Genomic DNA, 15,094 nt, shown 5'->3' on the forward strand with positions numbered 1-15,094 from the left:
GCAGTGGTTTGAGAACTACTGCATAATCTTTCTCGTGTCAATTTTATGAAGGGGAAGTGAGGTTTTGGTTTGTACACAACAGAGAAATCAGACAGTTTTTTTCGCAAACACCCACTTTCAGACCCACACTTGGCGGTATTTCAGCAATCTCTCCTTGCAAAGTGTGATACCAAAACAATTTTAATCAAATTTCATTATAAAGCACATGAATTGTAACATTTGCCTGTTTGATTTGCCTCACATGTGTAGCTTTGATGGCTTTTGGTGGGGAAGTGATCATCAAATAACCGGTTTTATAATGGTCTTGGTGTGTTCCAAAACAGACAGGACAGGACATCTTTGCCCCACCAGTTTGTCCATTTTTGAGGATCTTTGTATGATGTCGCACACATTCAATTTGTCAATGACCACAAAACTGATAATGTGTCTATATCAGTGATGGCATAAATGAAACACTTGGGAGATTGAATCATTTGGAACAACTAATCCCAAAAAATATTCAGTCTTGTGGAAAGCTCGAAACATGTCACCACAGTGAAATCTAGTGGCCAAAAAACTATTTCAAAATCATGAACTTGATAAACTGGAAGGTTTCATGTGTTTGGGGTCTTATGAATGGTTCTCTTTCGGCTTTTCCCATCCGGGGTCGCCACAGCGAACGAGTCGCATGGTAAATTTGGCAATGTTTTACGCCGGATGCCCTTCCTGACGCAACCCTCTCAAAGCAACCGGGCTTGGGACCGGCATAGAAGTAGAGAAGGGAACAGGGAGCAGCCCGGAGTTGAACCTGGGTTTCATGGACGGAAGGCACCGCAAACCAGCACGAGCTAAACTGGCTCTTTTGGGGTCTTATGAATAAGTCTAAATAAACCTACGGGTCACATGACCATAGGGATTGTCCATGTCAATAACCCTTTCCATCATCATTGCTTGTTATTAGTCGCCTCTTTCTCAAATTTGGATGAGAGTTCTATGATGTTGATGTTTGTGTGCAGAAATCAGGACATTTAGAGGATGACATCAGAAGGTGAACTGATCTGTAGGCATCAAACTCCTGCAGACGTATACAGTGTATGTAGGTTTAAAACATTTTTTATTCTCTTATTTCATTTTACAGCGGACATATTATTGGTTTTTACATATTTTATCAGCCCATCAAATGTTGCACATATTTTGTCAAAAAATATTACAAAACTTTATCTTTATTCATCGTTCACTATTTATTTACAACAAAAAATGAACTTGAGATAACAGATATTTGCTAAACAGAACTTGGAACCCTAGTAGTTTATTGTTAGTGTTTTATGTAACAGTGCTGAAGTATAAATTCTGGGAGCCAGTGGCTCTGGTGACCCTCTGTGGACCATTTGTGCTTCAGCTTTCCAGCTCAGTATTCCGGGGATTTCTTTCTGGAGCAACATTTTGTGGCCCCACATTGAGGTTGTTTTGATCAGATTAAATGTTTAAAGTTTGGGTTTTCTGATCAAAAAAGTGATTTGATTAGCACAGACTTGGAAGAACAAAAGCTTGACTCAAATTTAAAGCCTCACCACTAGACGGAGTACCAGAACTGTGTTGTCAATTTTCAGTTCTGTGGCTCCAAAAGGCAGAGTTATGGTGGAAGCAATATCCAAACAGGTGGGTGAACCAACAGCCTTGGGTTTGTCTCACTGGTTATATCAGTGGTTTTTACTCACTGAGTGGAACTGGCTACTGAGGATTAATACCTGCACTGACAAGAGCCCAACCATAAGGATTTACTCATTGGTATAAAAACATGAGAGGGTTTTGTTGGTCTGTTTGTCAGAAAATACTTTACCTCGTTTATGAGCAATTTTCTTGGCCTCACTTTTTTAATGTGTTTTCACAGATCCATTCCTTTGACTGCCTCAAACCCTTCTTATTAAACTGTCTATCAAGAAAAGTTGGCTATGAACTATTGAGTACTGAGACCCTTATGCAATATATTTTCAAGAACTCTCTTTAAAATGCTATTAAACCTAAGTTTCAGTCTCTGTCTTTATGTCCATTCTCTCCCCGCAGAGTTGTGCTTTGTGTCTGATAGTTAAGTGACAATATTTCCTTTTTTTTTTCAAAGCAGCAATATATTTTTAAGTCATTAATTTATTTTTATGGATGTTACGCACTTGCTACACCTGCTTTGCCTCCACAAGCCCTTCCACATTAACTCAAATTTAATGGAAGAACAACAGACAAAAAATTGCAAGTTGAGTTGGAATGGCCAACAGAAAGACATTCATGGTGTTAAATTACAAAAAAAATATTTAAAATTTTGTCCTTGCAGGCCTCCATCCACATACCTCTGTCTTTTCTTTTGTAAAAAATGTTCCTGCACATAAGGGAAAACGCATCACTCCAGAATCTACCTGACTTTTATTCATTATTGTTGAAAAGAAAGACCAGTTCAGTTTTTTTAAACAGCAGACTGAGCTCTGCTTTTTCTCTGAAACTGAGCTTTCATGTTGCTTCAGCTCTCTTGCTGCTAACCCAAAACTCAACCATGAAAACCAGGTGCATTCATTGACTGTATAAGAAACCTGGACTGAGTGACCCCTCCCTCCTCATGTTCTAAATAGGAAGTGCCCACGAAGTGTCCAAGAACCCAAAATCCCCATAGACATCTATTGAGAAATAAGCAGCTTTTACTCAGTCACTATATTTGTCAAAATAACTATTCTTGCTCTTTAACATGTACTTGCTAATCCTATTTTTTTTCATGATTCTTTTTAGCAAGTTATTCAAGTTATAAACTGATCAATTAGATGCCTCAATAAAAGCACGTGTTGCCTTTTGTCCTTACATCGAACATTTGAAACCTTTGATCGACAGATTCTCCTCAACTCGCATCAGTGGAAGGAGTGTGACTTCAGCTTCGAGCTCAGTCCTGATTGGCGATGGTGGTTACCATAGAAACGTTGACTCGAACTGACTCGGACCAATCACTGCTTACTGAATTTGTCTGGTTCCAACATGGCGGCCTCCAGTTCTCATACACTTTACAGTCAAGGGTTGCGCCCAGCAGGGCCACCTTGTCCAGTCTGACCACACGCGAGTGTACTGGTGCTGTCATTAACACAGATGTGGTGGATTATTACAATAATGCAAAAACGTAAAATAAGAATTAAAAGCATTAAGTACAAAAAGTTTTTCCTCTTTAACTTGTTTGTGTGCATATTTGTGTGTGCGTGTCTTTATAGTCTAAAACCCTTGGCATGTCTCTTTCATACAAAGATGAAGTCCGTGGTCATTTTCATTCACATTTAGGCCATGGTGGTGGAGTTGGTGTTGCCCAGCATCATTTCCCGCAGTCCTTTGCTGAAATGAAGATTTGCTCCGATCACAATGAAGCCCTGCAGAGAAAAAATTGCCCCCCCCCAGGGTGGCAGAAATGAGTAACACTTGTGTATGTTCATCCTGCTATCGTGAATGAAGATCATCTGTGAACATACTCACATTGTGATACTCAACTACCTCCTCCACAAAGTCCATCCCATCAGCCAACGGGATGCGCACTCCCCTCTTTGTCCAGTCTGCACAGACAAAAACATTTTGCTTCAGGGTGTTTGTAAATCTTTTTCTGGAACTTGTGAGGATCTAGGTTCTTACTGTTGATCAGAGGAACCACAGACATTTGCAACATGGTCTTCAGAGGAGCCTGCAGAGGAATCAGCTGCAGACACACAGGTGCACTTATCACTGATAGCCCCATGAAAGCATCTTCAGAAAACATGTCTGATCATTGTGTGTAATACTCACAGCCAGAGACTCCAGAGCTGATTGATTGGAGAAGATCTTAAACCTGGAAAACAAACATTCTGTTCGGTTTGATCCTCACGTGATCATTTTTCTCAGTTGCCGATTCAATGCACTTGATATGTGGTCAACTCTAAGCATAATTTCTGCAGGGATAAGTCCAGATGACAGCCCCTAAACCTACTACTATGATGGAATCAACCTGGATGAATGAGAGTCTTCATAGACAACAAAGCTCCATGTTTTCCAGACATTTTCGGTCCACTGCCTTAACGTTTAAAATAATAAAAATTATTTTTTCTCAGTTGTCACTCAGCTTGCTTTGTATATGATTGTTGGGGAACTTTAAGTAAAAGATGGGGCTCCTCTCCTCACTTTGCCCTCATTTTCTCAACAGATCTTTTTGCCATGTTTTCTCTGTTACAGCATTTTCTCTGTTTTGCAAAAAAAGGTTGGTTCCATTTCGTAGTTGCTTAGGCTAAGGGGTCCTGAAAAAGGTCTCCATTCTCTCAACATATTCATGCCTATTGATGCAAATATGCATCAAACCGCTTTAGCTACAAACTTGCTTCAGTTTAGCAACTAGATGAAAGCAAAACTATGAGTGATCGTTTTTAAAGCTGGGGTCAAAAGGGAGATCTTCTGCTCCAACACCCCCAACTTGTGAGGTATTGACTTTGAACATAACAAGTAAGAGGGTAAAGGTTTTGCACAGGTGTGTTGAAGTGTATCCCCCAAAAGAGGAGTAATACCTGCGGAGGTCGGCGTGCACGGCCAAACGCTTTCCCTTCATGGAAACTTTGGCGTTAAACTTTGCTTCCTGTAGAAACAAGGAAAAATTTCAAATTACTATTAGGAATTAATTGTTAGGCTGAATTTGTGGAAGGACGTTTGTAGGCCAGCAAAAAGCGTTGCTATAACTGATATTATGCAATGCTCCCACCGCCTTCAAGTAGCCACTTACAAAGTTGTCACAAACGCACGTTTTGGGCTTCCACGTTCAAAACTCCAGCATAGCTGAGCAAGTTTCAACTGTTTTTGGGCTCTATGTAAGTAAGGCGTGGCCACTGAATGCAAACTTTGACCAATCAGGGGCTTGGACTTGGTGGTGACATATAGATGGCCTCCCCTTAAATTCATTGAGGTGCCACCAGTTTAAAATTGATCATGGAGGAGAAATCATTGATTGTGATTTGTGTTCGGCTGTCTTTCATATATCAGATTGGAGCTGTGGAAAAAAAAGCCTGAAGCAAGATTTGCAAGATTTTGCATCGGTTTGATGTTTTGCACCAACTCCTCCAAATATAGGTGGCAGGATTTTCCGATAAAAAGAAGAAAAATTAAAAGTAGGAGCCCCTCCCTGCTTGTCCAGTGTGAATTTGCGTTTAGTACATTCTTGAACGTGCGTAAAATGCCCTTTATATACATAGCTTTACAGTTAAAACCCCATTTCTGAGGCGGGTATGAAATATCAGTCTTCAATTGTGTTTGGGACCTACCATGGTCATGCTGCTGAGCTGAACTGCAGGCTGGCCGGGAGGCAGAAGCATCACCTTCACAATAGCAGTCATGAAGACCGTTGCTCCGGAGGTCTTGATGGTGGTTTTGGGCGGGGAGTTAACAGCAAGTTGTAGAGCAAGTGGAGCGTCCACCAGAGCTGGATTCTACCAAAAAACACATGGATGTGAGGAACATCATGTATTTGTCAGTAACAATCATTCAAAGTAATTTGTGCACATTTTTGTGTTCTTTTTTTTGTGGTGGCACTGTCTGGATGCTTTGACTATTGTTCTGCTCACTGTGATCATGATGGTTCCAAAGTAGGTGGTTCTCAACAACATTTCCAGGTCTTTTGGCATCTGCGGAATAAAACAAACAAGAATGGAAGTGTTGAAGCTCAGCTGTGATCAGTTGAGATGTAAGGGGTGCCGTTGAACCAAACTTTCAAACTTCTTTAGTGCATCTTTGCACTTTTCAGCACCTTTTTTGCATTTATAAAGTGTTTTTCCAACTTAGAGTTCCATTTTGAAAAAGCAGGATAAGAAGGGATCTGCACTACTATGAACTTTTGATCAGCAAGTGATGGATTCAAAGCATTGACTGTACATGAATGAAATGTTTCACAGATTTTGCATAGCTCGCTTTCAAGTGGAAAGGGTGTGGACTTTTAACAAGGTCATTCCTGATGGGTGAGTGGCTGCCGTAGGTCTTAGTCAGTCTCAGACCAATTACTGATAACTTTTTTTTTTTTTTTCCAGATACTTTATTTATCCCTCAATGGGGAAATTCTTCTCCATCCCTGGAGAAGAATTTCACCACTCCCCCCCTGGGGGAGTGGTGACCTGCAACTGAACTGCGCTCAGGAGGCGGTAGTGTTAAGGGCCTTGCCTAAGGACCCTCACTGAGTGATGTTAACTGCTCGCCATTGATATGGTGCCCCCAGTACCATTGCTTCTTCCCCTCCGGGAATCGAACCCTGGATTCCTGCATGGTAGCTTCTCACCTTACCAACTGAGCTACTCAGCCGCTACATGTTACAACGTCTGGCTCCAACATGGTGATACCAGTATTGTGAAAAATGTGTTGGCTTTGTTTGGTTGGAGCTGAAACCATTAATTCGATTCATATCATAATTTGTGGCTGCTGATCCATAGTTGGTATTTGTTAATTTTGGACAATCAAGCAGTATCTCTGCCAGGCCACAGATTACCGGCCAGTCTCTACAACTGTTAAAAAGTAGGTAGAACAATTTCAGTAACTGTGAATAACACTAGGGAACTAGTTTTTCTCTCTGGAAGTTCACTTCCCCTTATCTGATCTCCATCTTTCCTACCCCTTTTCACCTTTTCATTGACGATGTCCATTTGAAAGATTCCAGCAGTGTAGTAAGAGAACATCCCGCTGTCAAAGAAGAACTCGGACAGAGCCAGATACACCATGCGGTCGTACTCTCTGATGATTGGGTCCACAGCATAGTTCACCAGGGTAAGGTTCTGGTGAGACAGGTCAAAGAACATCCCCTATGGAGAGACAAAGAACACGTTGACACCAGCTCGCATCTACTCCTCAGAGATCGTCAGCTTGAGTCTGACCCGAAAGTGCATGTCCAGGCTCCGAGACGTCACGACGGGATCTTCAATCAGGGAATAATCAATTCCAATGTAGTTGTCCACCTCCGTCTTCACAGGAATCGTCTCCAGCAGCGAGTTGACGTGAACAAGAGCAGCATGATTCAGAGCTGGACAGATCTGACAAAGAGACACATCCACTTCATTCACTTTGGGTCAATTTTAAAGTCCCTATTACAGGTGAAGTACTGTTGATCTTCATCTGAAGTGAAGGCCAGTCTTTTAAGTCTTACAAACAACAAAATGCACAGGATTATGTTTTATGCAGTGACCGCCATGAAAAGTGAACATTTTAGCACTGAGGCCAAAGTGAAGCTGTATTAAGATCAGGATGACCTTTGATTTATAGCGGTTTGAGCGCTACCATGTGCTCATTGGGAGACAACGAAAAAGGCAAATTTGACACATTTAATATGGATATGTAAGTGTAAATGTGTCTATTTATGATTAAGAGTAGTTCTAGTAGCATCATTTACATATATATGTGGATGTGTATATTTTAGGGTCATTCATAGTCCATGAATCGATACATAAAAGATTCAACTAACTTTGTGGCTATATAATATGGTCCAATTCTTTAACCTAATTGAATACAATGTGGATATTTATTTTTCATTCAGCATTTAAATGTCTTTTAACAGAGAACCCCTTTTTTGTATGCACTTTTCATTTTTAGTAACAAAAACAAAATGTCTTTGACATAACAGTTTCAAACATTAAAACATGTCATTTTGGATGTTTTAGACAGTTTTGTTCTTTGTAGTTAAAAGGTGTGTCCTATACATTTTTTCAGGTATACTTTAAAGTGCTGTGAAAAAAAATGATTTGTCCTGATCAAACCCTGTCTTAGTCAGAGACCCACACACTGATCATAAGCGAGCAGCAGTCATGTACACCTACCCGTTGGTTAAGGAAGAAGCGCATGCCCGTTGTTAGAAATTTGGCCACAAAGTCATATACTTTCCTGAAAAAAAAAGCAGATATTTACCTTTACACGATTCCTCACAGCAAAGAAAAGCTGTTTTCTTCTGAACCATCTTTTTCTTTCAAGTCTAGAAGTTGATTGTCCTGTTCTAAGACATTATATATACACTCTTTCCTTTGCTTATGTCTCAGCCGTTTTTTTGTCCTTTCCAGATAAAAAGTCAACATCTTCAGCCCCATTTCCTTTCTTAAGAGCTATTGTTTCTAAAACTTAAAAACTAGGTTGCTTATTAACCGCCAACCATCCAGTATTCTACTCTCACTCCTTTGTCTGATATTTACCCTTTTACATTGCTCTCTCCTCCTCTGTTCCTGCTGATAACCTTCACTCCTGCACTATGTCATCCTGGTGCTTTCAGTTTCACTTGCTACATTTTACATCATAACATGTTTTTATCTATCATGACTTTTAATCTGCTGAACATCCTTGATACCTCTGGATGGGTGAATATCACCATGACTGCTCCGTACCCCAGCGTTCCGCTGAACTTTGCTCTCATCCTGTTGATTTTGGCATCGCAGGTGATGTTGTTGATCTTCAGCCGTCCCTCGTGGTCCCGGATGAGGTTTACAGCTGTGTTGATGTTGACTCCTTCCGCTGAGGCGTTAATGTTTCCTGTGTCATAACTGAGAGACAGAAACATCATGGATGTCGGGACAGCTTTGCTCCTTTTCAGTCACAATGTGAGCAACAGATGTCAGTGACACAATCCTCCACAAAGACAAAGCTGCTCACATGACTTAGCAATGACACTAAGACCAGCATCTTCTGTAAGGAAAAGTTGCATTTCAAAATGTGTTTAAGAGAACTAACAAGAACCAGTAGAGGATCTGTCGGTGGAAACTTAGCGAGATGGATGAATTCTGGATGTCGAACAACAGGCCAACATCAGGGATGAACTGCAGCTCAGCATGAGCCAGGATGAGTTCTGTTATCTTCACACTGATAACAAAGCAGAAGGAACAGCGGAGTGTCAGCAGGTGTGCGGCATGTCAGGTGTCACTCCAGGATGCAGTCAAGTGCATACTCAGTGATGGTGTACTGGAAGCGTCCTTCTTTGCCCATCATCTCTGGCATGCTGATGTTGCAGAGCTCCTCTTCAACAAACTTCTCAGTCTCTGACTTCACTGAGAACATAAAACAAACCATATATTTGACAGAGCAGGAGAGGGTTTGTTTTTTTTGCTGTTGTCTTCTTCTTTGAATGTAAACTTGGCTGCAACAGAGACAGTGTTGATCCATCAGCTCCTTTGAGCTGCAGCTTTGTAGTGAAATATCCACTTCTTAGTTTGATATATTCTGGTGGTGCATATGAATGAATGTTTTTAAAAACTCACTCCAATCATCTTTAAAACTGTTTTAAAAGCATTCCCAGTGGTCTTTTGATAAAAACGATTGTTTTCAAGGAGATAGTTTCTTCAGAGTGGCAGTAGTTTATTAGACATTTTCCTCTAAGTTGTGGGCGGGACCATTGGCCCCCAAACCCTACCCATTGTTGAGAGCTCTTGGTTTACACTCTCTCGTGCTACTTTACAGCCACTCACACTCTGAAGCTAACATTACCAATGCAACAAAAATGGTGAGCAATATTGGAGCTTTCCAGCCGTACAGTTTTGAGCCAGATGCCAGCCCAGACAAGGAATACCAAGACATGCTTGGATTTATTCGCCTACAAGTGGATTCATCCAAATGGAGCTGAGCAGGGAGCTTGAGGCCCACCCAGAGTTTTGTCTTTGTCACAAACACAGAAAATACTCTGGGAACTGTTAAAACAAATCGTTAAACATTAGACGTCACCCATAGGAAATGGCTTCCAGCTCCAACCAAACAAAGCCGATGGAGTCGCAAACTACATTTTTGCATCTGCCACTGATTCACAACAATTTGAATAAAGAAGTACTCAGAAATTCAATTTTTAACTTGAGCAGAAAAACACCACAAGAACGTGTTAAAAACCTTAGAAAACACAATTTTTATAGTCTTTAAGTCTAGACGGGGGTTGGACCACATTGGCTGAGATGAACTGTGTCTTTTTGATGAAAACAAAATAAAAGCAAAAAGAACAAAAAACAGAGACAAACAGCAAAACTTCCACATGCAGCATAATTTCCCTTTTAAAGGGCTATGGATTTGTGATTGGTGCATTGCTCCATGCTCCATTCAGTTTGTTAGTCACTTAAATTTGCAGTACCTAAAATGTAGTGACAATGACAATTTGGCTCCTTTCATGAAACAGTCTTGACCAAACTTTATGGATAATTGTAAATGTTGTAGTTTGGTATTTTCCTTGCATTCTTTTTGCTGTTATATATCGGATGTTTAGTGTGAAACTTGAGGAATATGGCTCACAGAAAAAAATGGAGGGAGAGAATACTACTAAATATTAAAAAAAAAGTTAAAGGTGAATAAAAGTAACACACATTGTCAATAATAACTTAAAAAAATTAGCAGCACAACAGGCTTTATGAGGGTAACAATAAATGAAAAACAGAGGTAAAATTCTGTTTGCAGGAAAAAAATGAACAACTGAGATTGTTCTTCTGAACTTACACTTTTCCAATCCTTTGTTGGTGATACGGATTTTGCAACCAGATGGTTCTGCAGCCTCCATTTTGCCCAAGAAAGACACGAGGAAGACAAAGGACAGCAGGAGGGCCGTCATCCTGAACCAGAAACAAGAGGACTGCAACAAAAACAGCAACAGTTAAAGATTTTAGGTCTGTTGGACAACAGGTGGTTCAGCTAGTTTTCACTTCATAGAAATTATGTGCCCAACGGTATTAGATAAGAATACCTCTTGTACTATTTTCAAGCTTCACAACAGTCTAACAAAGTTTTCCAGAAAGTCCTCCTGTCCTAACATTTGTCTCACAACAGAACCATCCACTCTGTACTGCTAGGACTGAGAGCTCATAACAGGTGAAGACGTTTTAGGCATACAGTTAGATGCAGTGAGCAGCTGTTGAGTAAAACTGCAATTTACTGTTGCCTGTAAGACGTTCACCACAGACGCCTGTTTTTTGGGTTTTTTTTATACAGTAAAGCAATGAAAACTGTTTTAGCTGCTCTTTTGTGGCTACAGTATATTAAACTTACAATTACTCAGTCATTCTCTCCTCTTTCATTTTCTGGTAAGATCCGATCCAACTTTATTTATTTAGCACATTAAACAGACAACAGTAGTCACAGTGCTGCCCAGAATACAAACTAAAGTTTTAAAATAAGTCCAAGCCAAAGAAAAACCACAAAAAGGAAAGTGAACTAAGATGTTCAAATTCAAACAACAGTCAAATATAAATACAACTCATACCAACGCAAACGCAAAAAAAAAGTTTTTTTACATAAGATTTCAAACTTTGGCTGTGGGGGCCGTTCTCACAGTATCTAATACTGATATCTAGTTTATTTTATGAATCTGCCGCTGCTGCGCCATACCTTAAGCTTTTGAGTCATGCAGATGGAGCAGAATGCGAAGACTGAGCTCAGCAGGAGCAGTCTGGATTACACCCCCCCTCCATACACACACACACCATAATTAATGAAATCTCAGTGATGGAGCAGGAGAAAGGTCATTGACTTTCAAAAGAAATGGAACGCGGTTTTCCATGTGTTTGATAAAAACAAATAATAGTTTATAACTACATTGTTTAGAGTAACAATCTGAATAAACAATGTAATTGAAATACGGTGGCAGTGGTTCATTTCAGGTCCTCATTATCTTCAGATCGACTGTTATTTTTCCCCTCAAACCTGCACCTCTTGGGTGGATCTATTTCTGATTTGTCTCTAATTTTGCCACAAAAAAACACCAAATAATTTATGTGAATTTTCAAAATGTTCTTCCTAAATCAGAGATTATCTTGCCTTTATAAGTTAGCAGAAGTAAACTCCCCCTGCAGCTCTTTCTGTCTGACTTAGTCCTGAGGAGAAAAACAAATCGGCCCCATGAGGTTCCTTTGACGGGACCGGGAGGTGTTGTGAAACCCCGGGTTACTTTAGGTCAGCTGCAGCCTCATTAATTTTGATGCACCAGACAAAGACTTTTCAGACTTCGTCCTCACTAGTGTGCGGATTATACTGACAAACAGAACCGCCCCGGTCCTGCTGTAAAGGGTTGAACTCTTTTTCAGCTGCATTAAGCTGTCCCTGTGCCTGAAAAATGAAAAAAAAAAAAAATCCTGTTTACTTGAAACTAATCCTCTGTGCAGTCATGTCTGTGAGTTACAGATATACATCCTGCTCAGGAACAACCCCCCACCCCCACTCCATTAACACACAAACCTGCCCCTCTTGTGATAAGAACCAATCAAAAATTCAAGATAGGAAGAACACACGTGTTTGTCTTGTCACCTGAGCAGATGCAGAGGTTCATGTTCAGACCGCCTCATACAGCGGATCTGCAGGTGTGCCGCGTTCATGCACCCCTTGCCAAGTTTCAGCTTCTTCACTGTACAATCTAAACATGAGTTACTTTACTGGTACCAATAATCTAGAGCAGGGATGTCCAAATTCTGACCCGTGTTGAAATCTCCGAATGCCTGCAGGCTCCCGTCATGAAATATATAATATGCTGCCCCAAGCATTTTCTAAAACTGTAAATGTATTATTCATTTTTTTTGTAATTGGCTAAATTTGGTTGCAGGCAATTTCTTACCTGTGTCAATGCTGCAGTGCAACACTTTCTAGCACATATCTAAGATGTCTACTGCAAATGTAAAAAATAAATAAACATGGCATTTCCATTTATTAGTTCATCAGGAATTAAAATATTAAGAGTTTAAAGAATGCAAGTCGAATTGTCAAATATTCACCTCACCAAATCTGGCCCTTTCGGTAAAAAAGTTTGGACACCCCTGACCCAGAGTCTTGCAGTACCAATGCAAGTTCACTGCAATAAGATAAAGTATTTTCTTTTAAATTAAATCACACATGGGTCCTTCTCTGTGTTTCCACTCAGAAAACTGAATAAGAAAAACCCTTGGCAAAAAGTAGTACACTTAAAATTTATTAACGTGAGTGAAAGAATAGTAATTATACTATAGATCATGTATGGATAGTGTAGGAAATATACTTACTGAATATTTCTTCAGACTAAATTGGAACATTTTAAGTTTATATAAAAAATAGTTTATATAACATATATATAAAAAGCAAACTTCAAGTATGCTGCTTCATTGTTAGTATAGACTAAGTATACTTGTATTACACTTAATAGACTACTTTTTGCTAGGGGGAGCCTTGGGCTGCGTAGAAGAAGGTTCAGCAGCTGTCATGTTAGACATTAACCAATCAGATGTCAGTTCATAAAAGCTTATCCATCCAAATCAGAAATAATGAACTATATTAGTTTACCAAGAAATATAAACAAACAAAAAATAAAAATAAACTCCAATTTTGGGGGAAATCAAATGACAAGATATTATCAAAAATTCAGATTAAGCCCTCAAGGATGTGTAATTCCAAACTGTTATTATTAAATGGTTTCAGAGCGATTAAAGAAAGTAAAAGTTTTATCGGTTTCTAACACTTTGACACGTCAAACCTGTTATTTGAGCTACAGTTTGTGTTTAAGATGAGATTTCAACTGTCAAACCATGTAAATAAGTTCACTTGGTCTATTCAGGTCCAAGCAGAGTCCAAGAGCGGACCAGCAGCTTCAGACTGAGCTGCTTCCATCAGAAACAAGCACAGGAGCAGGCAAACACGGTGAGGCCGGGAGGCCTGTGAGTCAGAACTCTGGGAAAAACCTGTAACCACTGTACACATACACACGTGCACACACTAATCACAGGGGTCGAGGCTTTAGTAGCTTCCATAAACTATAAATGCACACACAGGCCGGCACACATGCACACCCCCACGTGCACACTCAGCTTGTAATCTGTGTGCTTGATTAAAGATCAGGGCTGACAGCCAATCAGCTGCAAGCTCCTGCAGCTCACTATTGACCACAAAGCTCTGATGGAGCCTGTGGATGACTCCCTGAGGTTTGGTTTGGAGGCATGACTTCTTTAGCTCTAGCTTTGTGAGGTCGAAGAATGGAAACTCTGCTAAAAAGCTGCAGTTGGTAAAAATTTTCAATCCTGGCAACTAAAGAAGTGTTTGCTCCTGACAAATGCACCCTTAAAGGGACAGTAGAGCTGAGCAGGATTCAGGTTCAGACCCCTGCTGGACTCAAAGAACCGCAGAAAAGCTCAAATTGCAGGCATCAACACTCACACAAACAGAATCCTTACAAAGATGGAGGACAGCTGGATATGAACCTGAGCAGAATGTCCTCCAAACACATACCTGTCCATGGTGACCCCGTCCCCCCGCCTGTTTTTCTGACTTTGCCTTTCTGACTGTGCTCTCAGCTGAACCTTACTCTCAATGTTTGAGTGATGAAACTTACTGATCAGCAGGGTGATGACGAGGGCTCAGAGCTGCGGTTGGTCCTTCTACTCTTCTGTCTCTTTTCACTTTGACTAGACTCCCCTTTGTGAAGACTTTTATCCCCAGGGACTGACTCCTCCCCCTCATCCTCATCCTCCTCCTCCTCTGTGTTTCACTTCCAAGGTTGTGGCCCTAAAAAACATTGGAACTGTGGAGGGACTTAAGTTTTAAGTTAATTGAGACTTTATCTCTTCAACAGTTTTGTTACTATTTTGTGTGAGTTGATTAACATGTTCATTTTCCCCCATAGGACCTGCAAATAATGTTAAAGTTGCTTACTTGTTGCTATAAGTTGCAGATGCAAAACATGCATAGTAAAGAGGAAGAAAACTTCATAGTCGCATTGGAGTATTAGTCGCACTTTTTGTAGAAATACATTTAACAAACAATAAATCAAACTGCTTGGCTTTAATTATTATTCACTAGATTTAATTTAACCTCAGTGTGCTTTTGTTTTGTTTTGCTTGGTTTTAATCAATGCATTTCATTATTTTTGGAATGAATGTGATAAATCTGTGTGATTTTTCTTTGTTTTGTCTGCAATTAATGCAATCAATCAATCAACCAACGATCAATCACTCACTCAATCAAACAAAGAGGATAAATCAAATCAAACATTATTTGTGGAGCACCTTTCCGACTGATGTAACTCAAAGTGCTTCACATAAAAACATTTTTACATTTAAAAAAAACAAAAAAGATGTGTACTACCACCAATTGCACACTAAACAGGCTTATTTGGGTCATGAAAAAACTTGTTCTAGCACAGTTC

General features: G+C 40.0%; 1 protein-coding gene across 2 annotated transcripts; it reads right to left on the reverse strand.

Moving 5' to 3' along the window:
* Positions 1–1,076: 1,076 nt before the first annotated feature.
* pltp (phospholipid transfer protein) lies at positions 1,077–14,406 on the reverse strand. Of its 2 annotated transcripts, none has more exons than XM_004069213.4 (15): positions 14,282–14,406; positions 10,438–10,570; positions 8,915–9,014; positions 8,701–8,829; positions 8,358–8,513; positions 7,803–7,866; positions 6,867–7,022; positions 6,618–6,794; positions 5,574–5,633; positions 5,274–5,438; positions 4,527–4,594; positions 3,778–3,820; positions 3,628–3,691; positions 3,475–3,551; positions 1,077–3,371 (listed from the first exon to the last, which is right to left on the reverse strand). In XM_004069213.4, the coding sequence occupies exons 2-15, from the start codon at positions 10,547–10,549 to the stop codon at positions 3,282–3,284; spliced, it is 1,461 nt and encodes a 486-aa protein (XP_004069261.1). In that variant the 5' UTR covers positions 10,550–10,570; positions 14,282–14,406; the 3' UTR covers positions 1,077–3,281. The 2 variants fall into 2 exon arrangements, with proteins under 2 accessions (XP_004069261.1, XP_011473646.1); XM_011475344.1 differs by having other exon boundaries at positions 14,179–14,282.
* Between the last annotated feature and the right edge of the window lie 688 nt (positions 14,407–15,094).

Source organism: Oryzias latipes, chromosome 5 (genome assembly GCF_053564925.1).
Source record: "Oryzias latipes strain Hd-rR chromosome 5, Olatipes_Hd-rR_3.1".
In the NCBI taxonomy this organism is placed as follows: Eukaryota; Metazoa; Chordata; class Actinopteri; order Beloniformes; family Adrianichthyidae; genus Oryzias; species Oryzias latipes.

Bases quoted from the DNA above. Each gene is read 5' to 3' on its own strand.
- pltp (XM_004069213.4), bottom strand. From the start codon at position 10,549: ATGACGGCCCTCCTGCTGTCCTTTGTCTTCCTCGTGTCTTTCTTGGGC. The intron at 7,867-8,357 runs GTACGGAGCAGT...TTTTTTTTTCAG, and splicing joins AAGTTCAGCGGAACGCTGGG to GAAAGTATATGACTTTGTGG. The intron at 3,552-3,627 runs GTAAGAACCTAG...TTGTCTGTGCAG, and splicing joins TGTGGTTCCTCTGATCAACA to ACTGGACAAAGAGGGGAGTG.